This window comes from Neltuma alba, unplaced genomic scaffold, assembly GCF_004799145.2.
Source record: "Neltuma alba isolate B1F8T4 unplaced genomic scaffold, ASM479914v2 tig00002902_pilon, whole genome shotgun sequence".
In the NCBI taxonomy this organism is placed as follows: domain Eukaryota; kingdom Viridiplantae; phylum Streptophyta; class Magnoliopsida; order Fabales; family Fabaceae; genus Neltuma; species Neltuma alba.
Genome location: NW_021633064.1, coordinates 133,276 through 155,415, shown reverse-complemented (window position 1 = coordinate 155,415; position 22,140 = coordinate 133,276). Strand labels below are relative to the sequence as shown.

The window sequence follows — 22,140 nt, the reverse complement described above, 5'->3', positions numbered from 1 at the left end:
CTAAGCTCCCTTACCTGCCATCTTTCTTTCATTCTGCTCGTAATATGTTATGCATCTTCATTAAGGGCACTGTGGTCATTTCATGAGCATAAGTATTTCTCTCAAAGACCTCAATCCTTCACAAACTTTTCAGGGACTATTACCTAAGAAATTTTTTAAATGGGGGGTTTATCTCCTTTTTTTTTTTTTACGTTCCTTTTTCTTTACGTTATTTGTTGATACACATTCCTTTTTCTTTGTTTTTGACAATACAAATACAATCATTTGATAAATTGTATTCATTTCGTTAAGAAAATATCTTATAGTATTATTTTTTCAACACAAGGAGGACATCATCATCGTCAAATTAAACCATAATCTGCTAAACTTTTTAAGAATTTAACAAATAAAAAGAAATAAAACACCTCACTTATTAATTAAATAAAAAATTTATAAAATAAAATTTTTTTAACTAGAATAAATTTGAGCTAGAAAATAATAAAATAATAAAATAATGACTATTAATTATAAAGTAATATAAATATTAATATATAAACAAATAACAATGGAAAAAAATAAATAAAAAAGTAATTCAAATTAAACAATTAAAATGAATTTGATTTTCTTAATTTGGAATAATTAATTTTAATAATAAATAATAAAACAAAAGAGATATGATGATTAAAAGGACCTGGTAAAAAGAAAGAGAAAGTATATTAAAAATCAAGTGCAACCTAAAGACAAAATAAAAAAACAAAAAAAAAACTACATAAACCTAATTACAAATCAGGTGAAACTATAAGGATTTACAAATTATTAATTTTTCTTTATAGTTGAAAGCAAAAATTGTTTCCTTTTTTAAAATACTATCATGATAAATTTATAGAGAAAAAGAGAAAAATAATAAACACCTTAACGATATCTTTAGGAATTTATTAGTCCTCCGAGGCCATTCATTTCTTTCAGTGGTCCTACAAATCATTTTCCGGAAAAAAAAAATTAAAAAGAAAGAAAGAAGGAAAGAAAGATCAAAGAATCAGGCAGCACAAGAGATTAAGAGAACAACGGAGATATCACTTTGTCCATATGCACATCAATTTGCATTATTTATGTTACAGGAAAATCAAGTGGTCTTCATGAGAACCATACTAAGACAAGAACCAAGAAAGACTTATGGACAAGGGCAACGACAATAGCTCAACCAGGTTCCTCTCGCCCAATCAAATTTGCAACGGCAAACATCAGCACACAAACAAGGAAGGCTGAGATAGTGAACCACCAACTGATGCTTGAAGGCAAAAGCATGCCCATCATTCCCAAGAATCCAAACGTGCCGATCAGAAACGCAGCTTTTTGCATCTTCTTCGCCATCGGAGGCCTTTTCTTAAGCACCACAAGAGCAGTTGAAGAAATCGAGAAAGCCAGTGTAGAACAAGCCACCGCAACATAAATCAGAACCTGGTTATCTTTTGCCTTTGATGAAACAGCAAGACTGATTATAGCATTTAGAAGTTCAACAGGAAAAACTATGAAGCCCAGCTTGTTGTGTTCGTGCGGTGATGATGCAGGAGTAGGAGTCACAGGGATATTAATGGAAGTATCATTAGACCTCGAACGATTGATTTGCTGGACTGAGATTTCGGGAGAAAAAACAGCTTTTGGAGTAGTAAAAACATCGCTAAAACTGTCTGTGATAGATCTTGTTGAGTACGAGCTAAGGGAGTGAGTAGAATTGATTACGGCATCATCAAGATCTCGAGCTTGCTCTTCATCCTTCAACGTGGATCCTGTACATGCAAATGCTTCCGAGAATAAAGAACTGATTACAGGTACAGAACAGCGGTGAGGATATAGTACTAAACTGATAAAATAAAGGATCAGTTCCGATGAGACTTGAGAGTCGTCATCTCCATCGGAGGCTTTTATCTAACTCTTTCTCCTTTTGCAGGCCTTTCAGTCAAAGTCCTTGCTTTATCTGAGAACAGCTGTGTCTTGCGCTGATGTTATCTAGCTCCTTTGAGGTAAAAATTGAGGGAGAGAGGAGAAAATAGAGAGGAACCCTGACTGTGGCATGGCATACCTCTCGTTTTCTCTCTCATTACTTTGAAATAAATACGCATCAAAGAATCCTAGCAACCTGTAGAATTACCAAGTATCAGTATCCTAAATAATAATAGTATCTTAAATAATAATAGAAGTGGAAGTAGTAGTTTGTAAATATATGCTTACCTCTCCCCTCATAAAGACCAAAGGCTTTACTTTATGCCTTTGCTCTCAGAACTGATATGAGAAATAGATGCGCATCGATCCTCATGCCTCTCTGAGGTGAGTTTCTGTGGCACCAATATCACCGGTTTGAGCATATTATGCTTGAATAATCATGCATAATATATACAAATTCGGGCAAGTTGGTCATGTTTAAATCAACCCAGGATTAGATTTTGTTTATACATGCGAAGAACCATATATAGCAACAGGTATGAGGAGATAAGAAGAAAAAATTGAAGTGTGAAAAGACACCATACCAAGTGATGCTTTTGCAGGCTCGTTGGTAACAACTTGAGAATCAGAAGCAGGAAGCATTTCGTCAAGATCCTTCGCAACTCGAGGATCCAGGGAATCATCATCATCACCACGAAGATGATGCTGAGGGTTTTGGTGAGCCATGAATATAACGATGCTCTTCGACTGAACAAGAAAGGTGGAGTATGAAGCAGATGCTTGAGTCTTTTGTACGGAGCAATGGATTGATTTGTAGCTAAGTGAGTCTGCAAGTAACAGTATATACTGTGAAATTAGCTTGGAAAGAACGCGACCCCACAGGACACATCAATGGAAGTGGGGTTGAACGCCACATCTAGGAAGATTTTTTTTACTCTTGACGGGGATCTAGAAAAATCTAGTGTACTCTGGTTTTCCTGAACCAGTTTGGGTGTCTGCACCCTAAGCTTTGGATGTAAAAGTTTAAATTAATTATTTTAAAATAAAAAATTATCTTTTGAAAAAATAGTTAAGAGATAATCTTTATTTTAAAATTTTATGCTTATTAAAATAATTGTTTCAGTAATTTAATCAAAAATAAGAAAAAAATAAAATACCTTTGTAAACATAAGCTATCATCCGTGAATATTCATGAAAAATTCACTTTTCCGGTACAAGAAGAATTACTTTTTGAAAAAATGAAGAAAAACATAGACAGTGGCTTGGTTAAGGGAACACCAAACCCGTAGCAAAAGCGAGTCTTCATAGGGTAATTGTCACTGCTTATGAACCCGAACCTAGGTGATCTATCCATGACCAGGGTGTGAAGTTTCGGTGAAACTAAATGGAGAAAATACTTTTAGAAACACAAGTTATTACAAGCTAATGTATGTCATTGAAGTTAAAAAAAAAGATCTAACTGGATATTTTATTTAGTTTGACTCCCTTTACAAAGTCTGCTTATAATTTTCACATGTCCTTTTTTTTTAGTCAAATAATATTCACATGTCAACATAAAATAAACCATCAAAAAGAAGGGAATTTTAAAAAGTTGAGAAAGAATTTAGAGGTTAGGTTGTAAAATATAAATTACGTTTCCTTCATATTCTAAAATTTCAATTTTCATATAATTATTTTAGAATTTTTTATTTGAAAAAGCAGCACTATTATTTAAATGAGAATAAATAAAATTAAAAATAAAAGGGGGGAGGGAGGGAGGGAGAGTGTTTGAGTATATGCTAGAATAAAACAGAAAGGTAAATGAGTGGACGAAGTTTTATTAAAAAGAGGGAGAAAATTAAATTAAAAAAAAAAAAGGAGAGTTGAGAGACAGAAAAGAGAACGCGCGTGCGAAAATAAAAGTGATATATATAAAAGCCGATAATAAGTATGGGTCCCACTGTGTGATTTGAAGGATATTTATCTCTTCGTGCATGTGTAGAATTTCTCCCACCTGCCTTCCTCACTTCCTCTCCATTTCCATGCACTTTCTTTTTCCAAATTAACTTACCGTTACCTGTCCACCTTTCTGGCCTCTTTTGAGGACAGCGCCCTCCCACTCCCACTCCGAGCGGCAAATTACGTTGCCCTAGCCAGTAGCAAATCACTGAAAACGAAATCACTTTCCCGACGCCAACTGCGCCAATAAAATTCCATTTTTGTCCCCACATAAAATTCCATTTGCCCTATTTAACACCTTAAAATCTCAAACATATATATATTTTGGGGACTGACTTTATCATATATATTTAAACATAAAATTGTTTCACATTAATTATGAAAATAAATTTTATAAGAAATTATATAATAAATTAAATTAAATTTTAGCAACTAAAATTATGGGCTCTAAGAAACAAATAATTTTTTAATTTTTTAAAAAATGCCAATGGATTATCCAATTTTAATAAATTTTATCTAACATTATAAATGTAATCAATATTTATAGAAGTTGTGAATGGCTTTAAAAAGTGACTTTGTTACTTGCCAGAAAAGAGTTATTAGTACTTATTAAAATGTAATCAATACTTATAAAACAATTGTAAATCACCGTTAATCAAAAACAGTATAATAATAAATATTATTTATTAAGATATGAATAGTTTTACACATTTTTTACTTATATTATTTTAATTATTTCCGGTCTAAATTGCTAACCGTGAATTGCTACCTTTAATAGCTTATTACCTTAACCAGTTTATTAACCTGCTCAGATTTTTGTACCTTGCCCATATCAGGAAAGTTCGAACATAATGGGAAGCTTATATAATAGATAAATGAATAAATTACTCTAATCTTCTTTGCTTTTTATCCTAATTACGTGGATCTGTACTTAACTCTATTAAGAGTATTCTGAAAATATACTTAAATAAATTTTATTCACTAATCTACCATTCATTGTACTAAATCCTTAATATCGACTAAAATTCTTTTGAAGAATTTAAGAGTTTTTTTTTATTTGATTTTATTTTCTCCTTTTTGAAAATTAATTATTTTTTTATTTTTTACCGTATTATGCCAAAAATTCAAGTAATTTAATTAAAAAATATATTTAAAATTTGATTAATTTTTTTAATTAATAACACTTGACTAAATATGTTTATATATGTCTGTGGCAAAAAAATGTGTTGGCAAGTTTTAAATTATAAATCTAATTGGTTGACGTGATCTCTCAAACTTATATCATTTATATGACATGATTAAAAAATATGAGTTTAAAAAATATTTTTTAGCCATTATTAGAAAAATGTAATGAAAAATTAAAATCATAAAATTTTGATGATATAATCAAAATTAATAAATATTATAACATATTAGAAAGTTTGAAAATACATGCATTTGAGTAATTTTTAAGTTATATAAAAATTATTTTTGAAAATGTTTAACTAATTCTTGTATTAAATAAGAATATTTTGCTCAAAACAAAAATTTAAAAATCAAATTTAATAGTCAATTAACAGTTTGGGTGAATGAAAATAATAAATTTAAGAGATACTCACGTACATTTTTAAAATAGGGAAGAAGTTTCCGTGTAAAATAAAATGGTGGTTAATATATTTTACTCTCAACAAATACGCGACAGAAATGGTGATAAAATGCATACGTATTACGGATGCTGGCAGCAAGTGTCGTCACTCCTCGTACAATTATTGACCGTCACGGGTCCGACTTTTTGGGTCCCTTTCCAGGTTCAATTGCACGATGAGTTGTTGCGGCCTTTTTCTCCTTTGTCTTTTGTGCCGCCTTCATCTCACCAAATGACAATATGACTCCCCCTCCGGCCTCCCCAATAAAATTACATATGTAGCCGGATAAAATTCCATCTATGTCCCCGCATAGTTTTTTTCTCATTAAGTATGAAAATAAATTTTACAAAAACTGTATAATTACATAAATTAATTTTCGCAATTAAAATTATGGTGTCTACTCTCTAAGAAAGAAGAGATTCTTATAATTTTTAAATACCAGAAATTTATTTATTTTTAACAAATTTTATCTAACATTATAAATATCTATATTTTCCAAAAAAATAATGGGTAGGTATTAGGGGTGTTCAAGACCGGCCCGTCCTGGTCAGCCCGTTCCGGTGCCGGCCTTATTGAGAAGGGACGGGCCTGTCCTGAATTTTTTTGGAATGGGACAAATCAGGACGGGACACGGGACATGATCGTCCCGTCCTGGTTCCTTTTATTTTTTTTTTCAAATTTTATCCAATTTAATAATATCATTTTTTTCATATTTTTATAAGATTTGAAACTATTCTATAGAACTATGGATATATTTATTTAGAGCTTTTATATTTGTTGATGATTTGAGACTACTGATGATTAGAATTTCTAACAAGTTTTTAATTATGTTAAAAGCTTTTATTTAGAGTTTTTAATGACTATTATATGTTATATTTTGAGCTTTTGTTTAAAGGTGCCCAAAGAAATAAAAAAGCAAACAAAAAGATGTTTTTACAAGGCCTAAGCTCAAAAAACTACAATTAAAAAAAAACAGATTTTATTAAAAAATTGAAAAAATTTTAAAAAAATATATCAGGATGTCCCGGTCCCGTCCTGATTCCATCCCATCCCGAGTCCTGACCGAAAATGAGATAACACCGGGATGAGACACGAGACAGAAAATTTGTCGTGTTACTGTTCATCGGGACGGAATTCAGACGGACCTGTTCCAGTCCCGATCTGTCCCGTGAACAGCCATTAGGTATGGTTTTATCCCCTCAAATTCATTTTTTGAGTGGAGACCGACATGATGCTAATGGAAGTCTTAGGGGTGCCCTAGCTAGTGATGTTTGACGTGGCTTTACCATGGGGATGCCGAAATTCGTGATGCAAATTTATTTTTATATTTATTTTTATTTTTAATATAAAAACCAGTTTAATTTTTAATTTAATTTTAAATATAAAATTTAAATTCACTTTATTTTTATCTTTTATATTTATTTATTTTTAAAGTAGTCATTATAGTAATGCACATGTTAAAAGATTTTATCAAATTATAGTTCTAACTAATATATATGATTAATAAGAATATTTCAGAGACAAATAACTAACTTTACTAATTTTTTTAATCTATATAAATTAGCTAATGAACTCCAAAAACAATACTAAATTACCCCTTTTTAGTATGCATTTGATCGTCTTTTTTAATACACATCCTTTTATTATTTTTTTCCCTAAATTTCAATTTTACATAGTTTTTATCATATTATAAGATCCAAATAATTGTGATTTAAAAAATCTGTTAAAATTAATCAAAAATAATAAAATAATAAATATGTAAAAAAATATTTTTTAAAAGATCAAATTTAAATCAAGTTAGGTAGATCAAATATATCTAAATAGTCAATTAGCTTTTGCCACGTGTTTTAATTAGGCACACCAATACTTAATCCCAATTAACTAAAAAGGTGGCCATCTAGGTCGATTTGCGATTGCCCAAGAATCCAAGGTTAATCGATTCAATCTCCCAAAATTGATTGAACAAATCGAAATTGAAGGGGTGGACTCAGTTTCAAACTATGAAATCGTTCCGCTGACGCAATCTTCCAGACCTTGGAAACTTTACCTATGATGAAATAGTTAGGCTATAAAGAGGATAATAAGGAGGGAAAATAGCAACCAAGAAAAATCTTAAAAATTAAAAAATTACATATAGAGACTTATTCATAAAAATTGTTATTATTTGCTTATTAATTATTATCAAAATCTATGCTAATATTGTAATAGGTCTCTATTTGTAATAAAAAAGAAAAAAACTATATAAAACTAATTAAAAATCAGGTGAGCCTATAAGAATTTACAAAGTATTAATTTTTCTTTATAGGTAAAAGCAAAAGTTATTTCCTTTTTTAAAATACTATCATGATAAATTTATAGAGAAGAGAAAAATAGTAAACACCTTAACCATATCTTTATGAATTTTTTAGTCCTCCGAGGCCATTCATTTCTTTCAGTGGTCCTATAAGTCATTTTCTGGGGAAAAAAATTAAAAAGAAAGAAAGAAAGATGAAAGAATGATGCAGCACAAGATAATTAAGAGAACAACGGAGATATCACTTCTTGTCAATATGCACAGCACTTTGCATTATTTATATTACAGGAAAATCAGGCGTTCTCCACGAAAACCATACTAAGACAAGAACCAAGAAACACTCATGGACAAGGTCAATTTCTACAAGAACATCCCCCAATTTCTCTTTCTTATTTTCACACAGCAAATGGGAAAAAAAAGGAATGAATGACCAAAGCCTCAAATCACCCAGCACGCATCAACACAACGGGGAAAAAAAGAAAGCTTTAACTGTACCACATCAGCGCACTTAGACAAGCAAGGAGGAAGGCTGACGCTTTTAGCACAGAATAGAGGAAGGAGGGAGACAGAAATTGAAGCAGCCAACAAGAGAGAAACTTCAACAATCGGAGGAGACGACAGCTGTGAACACCGGCGACGACCAAGACAAATGAAGGTGAAGAACTTGAACCGGATGACATCTGGAGCCCTTCATTTTAGAGTCTCGAAACTTCCCTCTTCTCTGCTCCTCCCACTCGCTCCATTTGGGACCCCCCCCGGGGAAAAAATCTCTAATGCCTCTCCCCTCTTCCTCTTCTTTTTTTTTTTTTCCATAAGGGGTATTTAAGGAATTTAGAGGGAGCACAGGAAGTTAAAAACAAAATAAAAATCTCATAATGCTAAAACTGGGCTCGAACCAGGCACCCCATGGTACCCAAATAGCCTCCAATGCCACCCATTCAGTAGCTTCTTTTGGTTGCCACATTACCATTAATAGTAAAAGATGTTAATTACCTCATAACTATTATTATCTTTGTCCATTAATTTTTTTTCACGGCTATTAGAACGATATACAAATCTTGGTTTTAAATTAATGCCGAACATGGATTACAAGGTTCAAAAATTTGAGTTTCCATGCTTGTAAATAAATCTGTCAGTGTATAAGAGCAAAACTAACCCCAAGTAGTGTTAAGATTCCTTGGCCTCATTCCCTCCTCTTTTCTTGTTTTCTAGTTGTCCATGATGCTGCTGTTTCTTGGGCATTAGATCACAGTCGCCAAGCTGCAGAGTAATGTGAAAACCCTGCAAGAAAGACCCAGCAATCAAATAATTTAACACCTCACTAGGATATAAAATAATACTGCCCCCGGCCCTTAATATTTAAGAGCTAAATAACTAATTTGAAATATTAAAAAAATTAATTATGTTAGTTATTTGTAATAAATAGGTATTGTTTTTTTGAGAATATCTTTGCCAATCATATATATTAGTTAGAACTACTATTTGATGAACATTTTAACATGTGTAACTACTATAAAGACTACTTTGAAAAAAATAGATATATATCAGAAACAAAGTATATTGAGGTATTATATTTAGGATAAAATTGAATGCCAAACTAGCTATTATATCAAGGATCGGAGGTAATATATTTATTTATAGGTCTTCCATGCGTTTGAACATATGTAAAGAGTTCAATTCCAGAGATCAATTTAAAGGTATAATAAGTTAATCACTTCTCAGTAATGCAGTCTGGCATGGATCCAACACAACAAGTTAGATGGTTTTTTGAAGTTTTGCCGCTCCATGATTTCAAGTGTGTACTTTTTGTAAAAGTAGAGAAGTTACCTGGGAAAACAAAATACATACAAGAGAGAATTCCCCTGTGACTTTCAGCTTCATGATTCCCCTTCAATTCTTTGTTTCTTCGGCTTTTTCACGTTTGCATTTTGCAGGGAAATTGGTTCCCCAACCGCAGCATTTTGTTCCAGGATCAGCGATTCTCCCTCATTTTCTCTCTTCTTCTTTGCACTTCTGTATGGATTATGCCAGAGTCAAGCGCAAAAATATCCCCTTCGCAGTAATGTTATCAGTCTAAAGATGCGTTACAGTAAAAAAAAAAAAAAAAAACTGTCACTTTGGGGAACATCTTCCAAGTTCTTATCTAACCAATGAATGCTGCCTGTAGTATCTGGCGTCACGGATCCAGACAAATGAAGTATTTCCTCATCAAAGCAGCAGAGATGAATCATTGATGTGAGTAATATGATGAATAACTTGCCTGATGAAAACTTGGCACACTTAAAAGCTACATAACCATATGATCTAATAATTATAACTCAAGAAGTTATAAAACAAATATAATGAACAATAGCAAATCATGTTAAGAAGTTGCAATATCAGTAGATATATCAAATGAATAAGCGAGGGAATGCTCTGTCCTTTCACCATCTTCAAGAAGACCTCCATGAGAAAAATATGAAAACATATAGGAATGCATGAAACCTAATTCTTACTGGTAACAAATCAGCCAACAAGTGACCAAGGCTCCAAGAAATATTTGACAGACCAAACAAATAAACATCAGAACAAGACTAACAATAGCTTTTACACAACATGGAAAAAATGATAATCACTTGATTCCTGCACATCATATTATTTAGGATAAAGGTGCATTCAGCATCTAATTTTATTTCTCAGGTGCATTTAATACCCTAGTCTTATTTATGGTGCCCTAATCATATTTTTCTGGTACATGTAGCACCCCAATGTTATGTATTTTCATGGTGGAGCATAATTTCAATGATCTTCAAAGGAGTTTCATTTAAATCTTGCTCAAAGATAAAGTTGGAAGCAGTGAAATTTTATGATGTTATGGAACGAAGCTGGGTGATAATTCAAGAACTCAAATAAGCTTTGTGAAGAAATTGGATTGAGAAAACTTAAGAGACTATATTGATATTAATGCTTGGGAGTGGATGGATGACAGTCTATAAATTAAGATATTTGTTTATAATTTAATTTTTGAATGCCCATAAAGCGTTTGATGGATTGAGTGAAAGAAAATCATTAAATTTTCTATAAATTATGAAGAACTTGGTTTTGCTTACTTAAGCATGTTAATGGTAACACTGAATCACTTACGGTGTAAGAATTATTTATTATTGAAATTAAGACCTGATGACGTGAATAACGTTATGAATTCAATATGTTTATAAAGAAGAAAAATAATGATTTTGTTCGGGGTATTGGGAGATTAGGAGTGTATATGAGCCAGAAGCTGTATAGTAGGAGTAGGTTATAGTTTTGATGTGCAACAAGTGAGTGAATAGTGTCCCATAATATTTTTCACAAATGATATTTTTACTGCTTGTCACCAATTTAATTAGATTATCAACTTTCTTACCAAATAGGTATCAAATAATTTTTTTTTTTACTTTCATCATTTTTCCTTTTCATTTATTGGATATTATAATGTTTTAACTCTTGGAAGATATAATTTATTTGAGAATATTTCCTCATCAATATTTTGTTTTTGATGAACATTACCTGGACTTCGAAAGAAGTTTGTGAGATGTTATTTCAGAACTTATATGCTGGGATCTTTTGTTATAAGGTATTGCTTTTGAGATTTTATCATTAGAAAAAGATCCTTTCTATTTGTTAATGGTAAACTGATCCCATGCATGCTTGGAAATGTTTTTGAGAGGGTTGGCTACAAAATGCTGGTTGCTAACAGCATTACTGTTAGCCCTTGGCATGTTAGGATTAGGCTCAAACTCACTTGTTATTTGTGACTTCGGTCGCGTTTGTTATTCATGGCTTCGGCTACACTTGTATTCTTGCGCCATGGTTAACACTAAGCTTGCTTGACATTCGTAGGCACTATTCTTGTGTTTATATTCGTAGTTCTGACTGTGATTGATGGTTACTTGCCCTCATGGACTGTGTGTTCACGCTTGTTGCTCGTTCTGTTGTAGTCCTCAACTGAAGAGAGGTTTTCATGCTATTTCGTGAGTTGGTTTTATAAATGAGTTATTTAATTAGTTTTGGATATCAAAACTGCTTTATATATTTTCTTTTATATTTTAGTGGTTTACTCAGAAATTGGAAGCAACGGTAAATCATTTATTTTATAGAATTAAATATGCATAATTTATTCTTTCAACATTTGTTTCTCTTACCTTATTAATGAGATGTTATTCACCAATAAATTATTTTTGGCCTCAGATAGTGTAATTGACCTTGTTCCTCTTTCTTATCACTGAGTTTAATACACTACTGGCTTACAGTTGAAGCATTGTTTGAAAGATTTCTAAACTAATGTAAAACCTTATGGTTGTTCTTTTTAAATATATATGATTTAGAATTGATAGATACATTGTGGAGATTATTGCATTAATTGTAATATTAGAAATCATATTATAATTATATCAAGTGTTTGATGAGTTGTTTTAAGACTTAAGGAGTGTGAGTTTTCTCATGTTCTGTACCGGTCACCTCTAAATTTCTGGGGTGTGACAATTGACTGTCACTATTTTATTTATTTACATATGTATCCCCGAGTCGAACCAGCATCTTGCTTCTGCTTTCTTGATCCAAATCATTCTGGGTTATCCTTCATAACTGGGATATATTAAAATGATGATTAACAACGCATAGTGACATGTGTTATTGATGGTACAGTGTGGGTATTGTGACCATTTTTATGCGATATCCACGTGCAAAGATCAATACAGCTTGTTTCCCTAAAGGGACACTTGATCTTTGAATTTATGCTTCTCGACTCTCGAGGTTGTTTGTGATATGTGCATCAGCACCAGCTGGATCATACAGGTCACAGCATAGTTTTGAATCAGTGATCGTTCTGAGAAACTTAAATCTGTTTTTAATTGTGTGAACTGTGAAGCCATAATTCATACAGCTAGCTGGGACAGTAAAAATTAGTCGTCTTGAGTCCTTCAAAGTATTTTTAATTGAACAATCTAAAACTGAAAATATGAGGATAATTTTGTTTACACGATAAGTTAATTGATCGATAGTATACTTACTTGGTAGTGTTTTGTATTTGTCAGTATCTTATTTTGATGTGTTTATATGTTATTGAGCTTTACAATTATTCTGTTTTATTGGCTATCAATTAAAAGAAGGGAACAAGACATGAAAAAAATGATAGTTAAATGATGAAATCTTCAAATGGTCACCCAAATAAGCACAGGTTTAGTTTAGATATAGGTGACTAAATTGGAATCTGTAAATTTGCTGAAATGATCATATCATTCCTCTTTTTGGCAAAAAAAAAAAAAAAAGCCAAACATCCTTGCTAGAGCTCTGGGGTTGTTGGTCATCAAAGCTCCGGTCTTTAGCGGTCGGTAACTAACTTTTGAGGATTTTTTTAAGTCCAATAATGTAATTAACAAGTTATTTAAAGTAATTTAATAAGTTTAGTGTAAGAGTTAATAACTAGTTTTTAGAAAATTCAAAAAGTGACTTCTTATAAATTTAGTATTTGATATGACATTTAATAACAGATTTTTGAAAAAAATTTAAAAAGAGGTATTTTTCTAACTTTAGTAACACAATAATTTATGACATTAGCAATTCTTATAATATCATTAACAACTCTAATAACAAGTCATTAAAAAAATAATAACAAGTCAAGTAATAATATTAATAACTCTTATAACTATAGTGATGGTTTAATAAATAGGACAATTTTGTTGTCCAACTTTCATGGGAGTCGATGTTAAGAACTTTAACTTTTATATGAAAATTTTCTTAATGGCCTTGTGAGAGTTATTAATTTGACTTTTAACCATATTATTGAAATTGTAAAAATGTTATTTTTTAAATTTCTTGAAAAAACTATAGTTAACTATTATACTGAATTTTTTTTTTTTTTTGGTGATTGCCCAGAGTATCCTCTTACCTAAACGATAAGAGATTAATCTCTCAAAATACTGGCGCTATGGTGGATATCCCTCCGAACAGTGCTTTTTTCATACACACCGTTACAGGGATCAAATCTAGGACATGATATTTAAAGTGTCTTGGGGGGTGTTTGGGAAACCCAAAACCATGGTTTCAGAAGCACTTTTCCGCAAAACGAGGTAATCTCCTCCACATATTTACTTCGTAATCCGTAAAAGCACTTCTGAAACCATGGTTTGGTTTCTATCCAAACACCCCCTTGGTCTCTTTTATTTGGACTAACACTTACTGGTTACATAACTTATTAATAACGTCAAAAAAACTTATTAATCGAAGATATTGAATGGACCGCTTAGGGATTGGGCGGTTACCACGTTTGAAGCCCAACCATTAAGATCCCAGTCCACCAGCTTGGTATGATGGAATTACAAAAAAAAGATATTGAATAAAATAAAAAATATAATTTTATAACAATTTTCTGGGGGTGAAATATATGCTTTTCAGAACATGTTCAAATAATAAGGGTGGGGTGGAAAGCAGATAAAATTTGAAATATATTTTGATGTAAAAAGGGTAGGAATATTGTGGATCTGACACATTTTCCTATACGTTGGTTATTCATCAGTGACGCAATTTAGCTAATTGTCCATTTTAAATGATATTTTGATTTTTTTTTGCCGGGCATATATGTTGATATTATTTTAAAAAAAATTATACATCGATATTAATTGGATAACTGAAAAGAAAAATATATATGTACACAAATAAAAATGTGCTCCTAAAATTTTATCTTTGATTTGTGTGTCTATACGTATTAAAATTTCTTCAATTCAAACATGAACAGATATTCCTCAAAAGTAACAAATAAAATTTTATATGATCATTTTCATCTCACAAGGAGACAAATGGATAGGAGGGCAGAGCGAAATTCTGGAACGTAGACTAAAGTTAAAAATATATTGATATAACAAAAAAGGGAAAGAAGAGTATATTAAAAAATTACAAAAGAAGGAAAAAGAGATTAGGAATGTTTTTCTGTTTCACACTTTTTTTTCGCACATTATATAATATATATCATATCACATCTAAAGTAAGCAATGTATTATTTATCAGTTATGAAACATCGATGAGAAAATAATAAATAAAAAACTTTTAAAATTTTTAAAAAATTGAGATTAATTATAAAATTAGTTAGATATTATCTGTACTTGATCAATTTACTTTGACTATTCTTCCCTCCCTTGATTTCTATCACCGCCTCCCATCACCTCATGTATATCCATTTCCCTTTCCTCCTTGTATCTTCTGCTTTTCTGCGAAACATCCGATCCGCGTAAAGAACTTATAGAGGAAGGTACGGAGCAAGAAAAAGAGAGAGACTAACTCAAGAAGCCAAAACACCATCTATATAAGCTCACTGATCAGGAACCAAATAGAAGTATCAACGTAGAAGCTTATTATCAAATAGAAAGTGATTTCGGAGAGACAATGAATCACCCATGGCATGACCATCCAGTGAGGCTGGAACGAGACGAAGCAAACCCATTTGAATGCAGTGGATGCAAAGAACTAGGGTCTGGCCCTAGGTACCAGTGTGAAATGGATTGTCCCTTTGTCCTACACGAGGACTGTTTCAAGGCTCGCCCTAAGGACCCATCCAGAACCCATCCGTTGATGGGTAACTGCAGATTCCAGTTTCTCTGGGAACCTCCTGGCGGACCAGAGAGCCGGTTGTGCGACGCTTGCGGGAGGGATGTTAAAGGGTTTGTGTATCATGATCAGTACAGACACAAGCTTGACTTGCACCCTTGTTGCATGAACCTTAAGAGCACCATGTCTGATCCCTCTAAAAGTCTGACTCTGATTCTTAATGACAAGATGCCCTCCAAGTGTGTGAAATGTAAGGAGAAGAATTTAAAAGTACAGAGCAAAAGGCCGTTCAGAGGGTGGTCTTACGTGTCTTCTTGTGGAAACTATTGTTACCATGTCTATTGTGTGAAGAAATTGATTCTGGAAAAATGGAAAAGTGGCTATTTCAATGTTGGTCCCTCTTGTTCTTCTTCGTCTCTGAGGGGAAGAAACTTGTCCATCCATGAGACTGCAAGCTCAAGGTCGATCACATCAGCCAAAAGTTCTTCGGCCTTGGCAAGAAGACGCTCGTCGAGATCATCTTTCACTCGTGGGCTGATCAAACTGGCGAAGATAGGTTTGAGCGTTATAATATCAGTTCTACTCGGAAATCCAACTCCACTGTTTACTGCCCTCGCTGAAAACTTGCTGGATTGAAGCAAACGGATGCAGTTCCAGTATGTGATACATATCTATATAATTTACGTAATGGTATTTTTATACTGCTCGTAATCCTTGAGCTTTGTTTGTATTATGTGTGTCGAACTTGGGTTAACTGATGATCGATCCAAGTCTCTGCCGATTGGCTCCGTGTTGTCTTGGCACTTGGTTGTACTTGTGCAGAGTTTGTTTTCTTTTACTGGATCCTCCAACCTTTAAATTTTAGGTTGAAGTCCAGATTGATTTCTTTTTGAATTTGAGTTTTATGTGTAAAAAACATGCTAGGTTTCGAATGTGAGGCTTTAAGAAGAAATATTGATCTGTATGTAAATCGAACTCTGAATGTGAAAAACTATCCGGACACGAGGTTGCAAACTAGAGCTCATAAGATTACGACATATCATTAGAAAGATAAAATAACTTCATACTATAAATTTCAAATGGATTATTTCGACGGATCTTTAATTAAAAAAAAAAAAAAGACATAGATACACATTTAGTTCTTATATTGTTTCCTCATGGCATGTCGGATTTTTCAATAGAATATTTATTCTTTAACAAGTACTATCATTAGCGCTTTGAAATTCTCTTGATCATAATTTAATTGCATAAAAATATTAAGCATATAGAATTAAATATCTAAGTTTTGTTTAATTTGAAAGTGATGGAAGATGTTTTGCCTTCATCTTCCAAGACCACACGCAAGTGACTTGTCCAGTTCTTTTTTGAAAAAAGAAGAAAGAAGAATCAGTAGGACTCAACCTATGCCAGACGCGGTAGATACACGACTAGATTAAGGAAAAGGAGAGAAGAGTTTCTTTTTTTGTTTGTTTCTGTTACAACAGAACAATCAAGTAAAACTAAACTACTATCCTACGCGGAAACTCAGTTCCAACTATATCTTCTTGGAGGATCTCTTCTACCTCCGGAGGCGGGGAGAGAAGAGTTTCTAGATGTAAAGAACCTCGTAATGCCTTTTCTCCCTCCCCCTCTCTCGATTCTTCAGGGCGGTGGGGCGAGCTCGTTCACGGAATCTTCCCCTTTATAACGATGTGTGTTGTGCACGTATTATTATTTTTTAATATTATTTATTTTGGTCCAACTAATCTAACCATGATTATTAACGGACTAACTCACGGTGATTTAAAAAAAAAACCATCGTATTTACTATTCAAACTCGCATTTTACAAGACAGGCAGACAAATTACCTTTTTTTTTTTTTTGTGAAAAAAGGACCACTAGGACTCACCTTATGCTACCCGTGGAGGATACGCCACTAATTAAAGAAAGGGAGAGATGAGTTTCTAGATATAAATGAACTTTATAATACAGTTTTGAGAATGTTTGGGTAAAAACTAAATTATGATTTTAGAATTAATTTTACAGAGTTTTAAATAAATATGTGAAAAAGATTTTATTTCGATTAATGTAAAAGTATTTGTTTAAAGTATTTTTTTCAAAACATTCCAAACATCCCCTTAGCCTTGAATTGCCGGGGAGCTTTTTGCTTAGTTATTTCAAAAGAGAATAACCTCTTCCACTTTTTTCTCTACGGATCATTATTTGAATTTTTAAAAGTAATAAATTAAAAAATAATTAAATATTATTTACCAAAATCCCTTACTTGTGGATCTTTCATAGAACCCCATATCTCCCACTCATACCTTGATGTATTTATTTTTTCACAGATGCTCCCCTCCCTACTTCAGATTAAAGTGATTTAACATGACCACGTGTCCGTGATGTCTCAGTTAACTGTACAAAACAATTGATCTCTTGATGATTTGTCCTTACATCAATTTTATATTTTAGATATCCTAAGATTACTTATATACACCTTTTTCTATGGTCAATCTAATCCCCTGGAGTTAGTTTAAAAGCCATTTAGGAATTTATATGATAGTATTATAAGAGGCATCATCATAATTTCAAGTAATCTTTCTTTCCTGGTTAAAAAAAAAAAGAGTAATCTCTCTTTCACCCATACGTATCACTTTAATAGGAAATAATCGTTTCCTAGCAACGCCATCTAACACGACCACTAGATATATGATAAAGTAGAATACGATGAATGATATTTTCATGATATTGTTAAAATCAAAGGGTATCAATTAAAAAATTAATGACAGAATTACAATCAGGTCCCAAGAAAAAAAATAATTACAAAATAAGTTGCAGAAGTTGTCATTTCTGACCCTGAAACTTATCATTACAGGCTGTTTAAATTGTTATTCAGATTATTTTAGTAATTATTTTACTTCCTTATCACCTTATTGTAATTCTCCCAAATTAATTATACCTAATGAAAAGCAAGAATCTATTCACTTGCTTCATGTTATATTCTTTGTCTCATATCCTAAGAGCCCCTGTCATTTTTTTTTTGGGATCATAAACACTGCACAGATTTAAGTCTAAACACACAATATATAGACCCAATTTCTTCTACTCTTCTTACTTTGTATGATGTCCAATTCGAATAATTTGTTGACTCGTTAGAAGTATCATGGATTTGGGATGAGTGGGGTTTGCGAGAGAACTTTAATTACGCCTCCAAAAGTTTCATTACGTTTTGAAGGATAAATAAAGTTGTTAATTAAAATTATGCAGTAGTGGAATCATTGCGTCAAGGTCACATATGGTGCGTCTCCTTCTCCGGTAAGCCTTCTATGTTCTCCTTCGTTGTCCCTTCGTCTTGGAAGTCGGGACAAGATTGATGGACCAAATCGATTACGTAACTAAGACAAACTTGAGAAAATTAATTTATTGATAAACTTAATTCATTCATTGTCACTTCTCTTGTAGGTGGGAACAGAGGGAGTAGATTGAAACTAACAAAGGTATACAATTACATTGACTGACTTCTGGCCCAAAAACATTATAATTTACTTAACTCTGGCTTTCTGTACAAAACTATTCAAACTTGGGTGACTGATAAATGAATTCATCATCACATATAAAGTCACTTGCTTGTAGATATATACCATCGACATACTTGACCCTCCAGATAAAAATTATGTTTTATTGAACAATATAATTCTGAAAATATACATTTTTCAGTAGATTTTTTATGAATAATTTGCAAATATGATAATTGGCGGCTAACTAATTAATCAGATTTTACGTTATTTTGTGTCTTTTTGCTTCTATCATTTTTCAGTGCTCGGTCATGTCATTTGAAAATGAATTAGTCATGATCTTAAGTTCGCTTTCATTTTTTTATATTCTTGTTTTGTAATTTTATTTTATGAATTTTAGAGGAAAAGACAATGAGATTTAATGACGCATTAGTGCAAATAGTATTTACCTTTTCGTTAATTATCTTTTTCTGCTTCTTGTTTTTTTGGAAATCAATATAACAGTTAATGAGGGAAAAAGTTGTTTGGAGCATCCAAATACGCCCGCAAAAGCGAAAAAATCAATAGGATAAGTTGGAACATCATTACTTATATTCATTTCAAATATAATTGTGTCGCTTTTAAAGTGAAATCAATGTAAGTTGATTTGATCTATTCAATATCTATGAAAATATTACCGTAAAACGCTAATAACATGTTAATCTCATTAAAATAAATTTGATTTTCTTAATTTGGAATAATTAATATTAATAATAAATAATAAAACAAAAGAGATATGAATATTATAAGGACCAGGTAAGGGGGAAAAAAAAAGGGAAACCACAAAGCCCTGATTAAAAATCAAGTGCAACTGTAAGGACATAATAAAAAAGAAAAAAAAAAACTATATAAACTTCATTAACATCTCGAGCTTGCTCTTCATCCTTCAACTTCGATCCTGTACATGCAAATGCTTCCAAGAATAAAGAACTAATTACAGGTACAGAACAGCGGTGAGGATATAATACCAAACTGATAAAATAAAGGATCAGTTCTGATCAGACTTGAGAGTCGTCATCTCCATTGGAGGCTTATATCTGACTCTTTGTCCTTTTGCAGGCCTTTCAGTCAAAGTCCTTGCTTTTACCTGACTGTGGCACGGCATACCTCTCGTTTTCTCTCATCACTTTGAAATAAATACGCTTCAAAGAATCCTAGCAACCTGTAGCATTTCCAAGTATGAGTGCCTTAGATAATAGTAGTAGCTAGTAGTAGTAGTAGTTTGTAAATATATGCTTACCTCTCCCCTCATAAAGACCAAAGGCTTTACTTTATGCCTTTGCTCTCAGAACTGATGTGAGAAATAGATGCGCATCGATCCTCATGCCTCTCTGAGGTGAGTTTCTGTGGTACCAATGTCACCCGTTTGAGCGTATTATGCTTGAATAATCACGCATAATATATACAAATTCGGGCAAGTTGGTCATGTTTAGATCAACCCAGGATTAGATTTTGTTTATACATGCGAAGAACCATATATAGCAACAGGTATGAGGAGATAAGACGAAAAAATTGAAGTGTGAAAAGGAACCATACCAAGTGATGCTTTTGCAGGCTCCTCGGTAACAACTTGAGAATCAGAAACAGGAAGCATTTCGTCAAGATCCTTCGCAACTCGAGGATCCAGGGAATCATCATCATCATCACGAAGATGATGCTGGGGGTTTTGGTGAGCCATGAATATAATGATGCTCGTTGACTGAACAAGAAAGGTGGAGTATGAAGCAGATGCTTGAGTCTTTTGTACGGAGCAATGGATTGATTGGTAGCTAAGTGAGTCTGCAAGTAACAGTATATACTATGAAAGTAGCTTGGGAAGAACGCGATCCCACAGGACACATCAGTGGAAGTGGGGTTGAACGCCATATCTAGAAAAATCTAGTGTTCTCTGGTTTTCCTGAACCAGTTTGGGTGATCTAAAACTTTTAATTAATTATTTTAAAATAAAAAATTATCTTTTGGAAAAAAAATAATAGTTAAGAGATTGTTTTTATTTTAAATTTTATGCTTATTAAAATAATTGTTTCAGTAATTTAATCAAAAAATAAGAAAAAATAAAATGCGTTTGTAAACATAAGCTATCATCCGTGAATATTAATGAAAAATTCACTTTTTTGGTACAGGAAGAATTACTTTTTGAAAAAAATGAAGAAAAACAAAAAATACTTTTATAAACACAAGTTATTACAAGCAAATGTATGTCATTGAAGTTAAAAAAAGACCCAACTGGATATTATATTTAGTTTGACTCCTTTTATCAAAGTCTGCTTCTAATTTTCACACGTCCCTTTTTTTTGTCAAATAATGTTCACATGTTAACATAAAATAAACCATCAAAAAGAAGGGAATTTTAAAAAGTTGAGAAAGAATTTAGAGGTTAGGTTGTAAAACATAAATTATGTATCCGTCATATTTTAAAATTTCAATTTTCATATAATTATTATAGCATTCTTTGTATGAAAAAGCAGCACTATTATTTAAACGAGAGATAAATAAAATTAAAAATAAAGACGGAAGGGGGGGAGGTTGTGTGAGTATATGCGAAAATAAAACAGAAAGATAAAATGAGTGGACGAAGTTTTATTAAAAAGAGAAAATTAAATCAAAAGATAACGCGCGTGCGAAAATAAAAGTGATACATAAAAGCCGACAACAAGTATGGATGCCACTGTGTGATTTGAAGGATTTTTACCTCTTCGTGCATGTATAGAATTTCTCCCACTTGCGTCCCTCACTCGTCGTACAATTATTGACCGTTACGGGTCCCACTTTCCGGCCTCTTTTGAGGACAGTGCGCTCCCACTCCCAGCGGCAAATTACGGCAAATCACTGAAAACGAAAGCACTTTCCCCACCCCAACTGCGCCAATAAAATTCCATTTGCCCTTTTTTTTTTTTTTTTTTTGCCTTCCATTTGCCCTATTTAACCCAATGATTAAAGAACATGACCGAACCGGATGGTCTGGCTAGTTGAACCACCAACCCGACTTATTAACAGCTCAATTTGGACTAAAAAAACCATCATATAGTTGAGTCGAATTGGACCGGAATTAAGTTGTCATTAAGGTGGAACCCGGAGTTGGACCAGGAACTGAAACGATTTTCAAAAAACTGGACGGTTTAGCCTGATTGAAAAAAAACATTAAAAAATAAAAATAAAAAGAAGTAAAAAATTTAAAAAAAATTGACCCCCTAGATATCCTAATATATTTTTAGACTATTTATAACCATATAGTATTATTTCATTGAAAATTTCATATATTGTGATGTTA

General features: G+C 32.4%; 2 protein-coding genes across 8 annotated transcripts in view; one reads left to right on the top strand and one right to left on the bottom strand.

Annotated features, from left to right (window-relative positions):
• LOC114739743 (subtilisin-like protease SBT3.9) overlaps positions 1-22,140 on the top strand; it is a 66,430-nt gene that overhangs the window by 5,608 nt on the left and 38,682 nt on the right. The window lies entirely within an intron of this gene.
• LOC114739744 (uncharacterized) lies at positions 1,033-20,699 on the bottom strand. 7 transcript variants are annotated; one of them, XR_003739630.1, is made up of 4 exons: positions 20,406-20,476; positions 20,110-20,213; positions 19,977-20,031; positions 1,033-2,059 (listed from the first exon to the last, which is right to left on the bottom strand). XR_003739630.1 is itself a non-coding variant. In XM_028927826.1 (4 exons), exons 3-4 carry the CDS (start codon positions 2,097-2,099, stop codon positions 1,177-1,179), a joined length of 630 nt encoding a protein of 209 aa, XP_028783659.1. In that variant the 5' UTR covers positions 2,100-2,116; positions 2,209-2,348; positions 20,406-20,699; the 3' UTR covers positions 1,033-1,176. The 7 variants fall into 7 exon arrangements, 3 of the variants coding, with proteins under 3 accessions (XP_028783659.1, XP_028783660.1, XP_028783658.1); XR_003739633.1 differs by having other exon boundaries at positions 1,033-1,766; XM_028927826.1 differs by lacking the exons at positions 19,977-20,031; positions 20,110-20,213 and adding exons at positions 2,060-2,116; positions 2,209-2,348 and having other exon boundaries at positions 1,033-1,766; positions 20,406-20,699.

Excerpts from the sequence above, each read along its gene's own strand:
- LOC114739744 (XM_028927826.1), bottom strand. The coding sequence starts at position 2,099 with ATGCGTATTTATTTCAAAGTAATGAGAGAGAAAACGAGAG. Across the intron at positions 1,767-2,059 it reads AATGAGAGAGAAAACGAGAG|GATCCACGTTGAAGGATGAA; the intron begins GTATGCCATGCC and ends TTGCATGTACAG.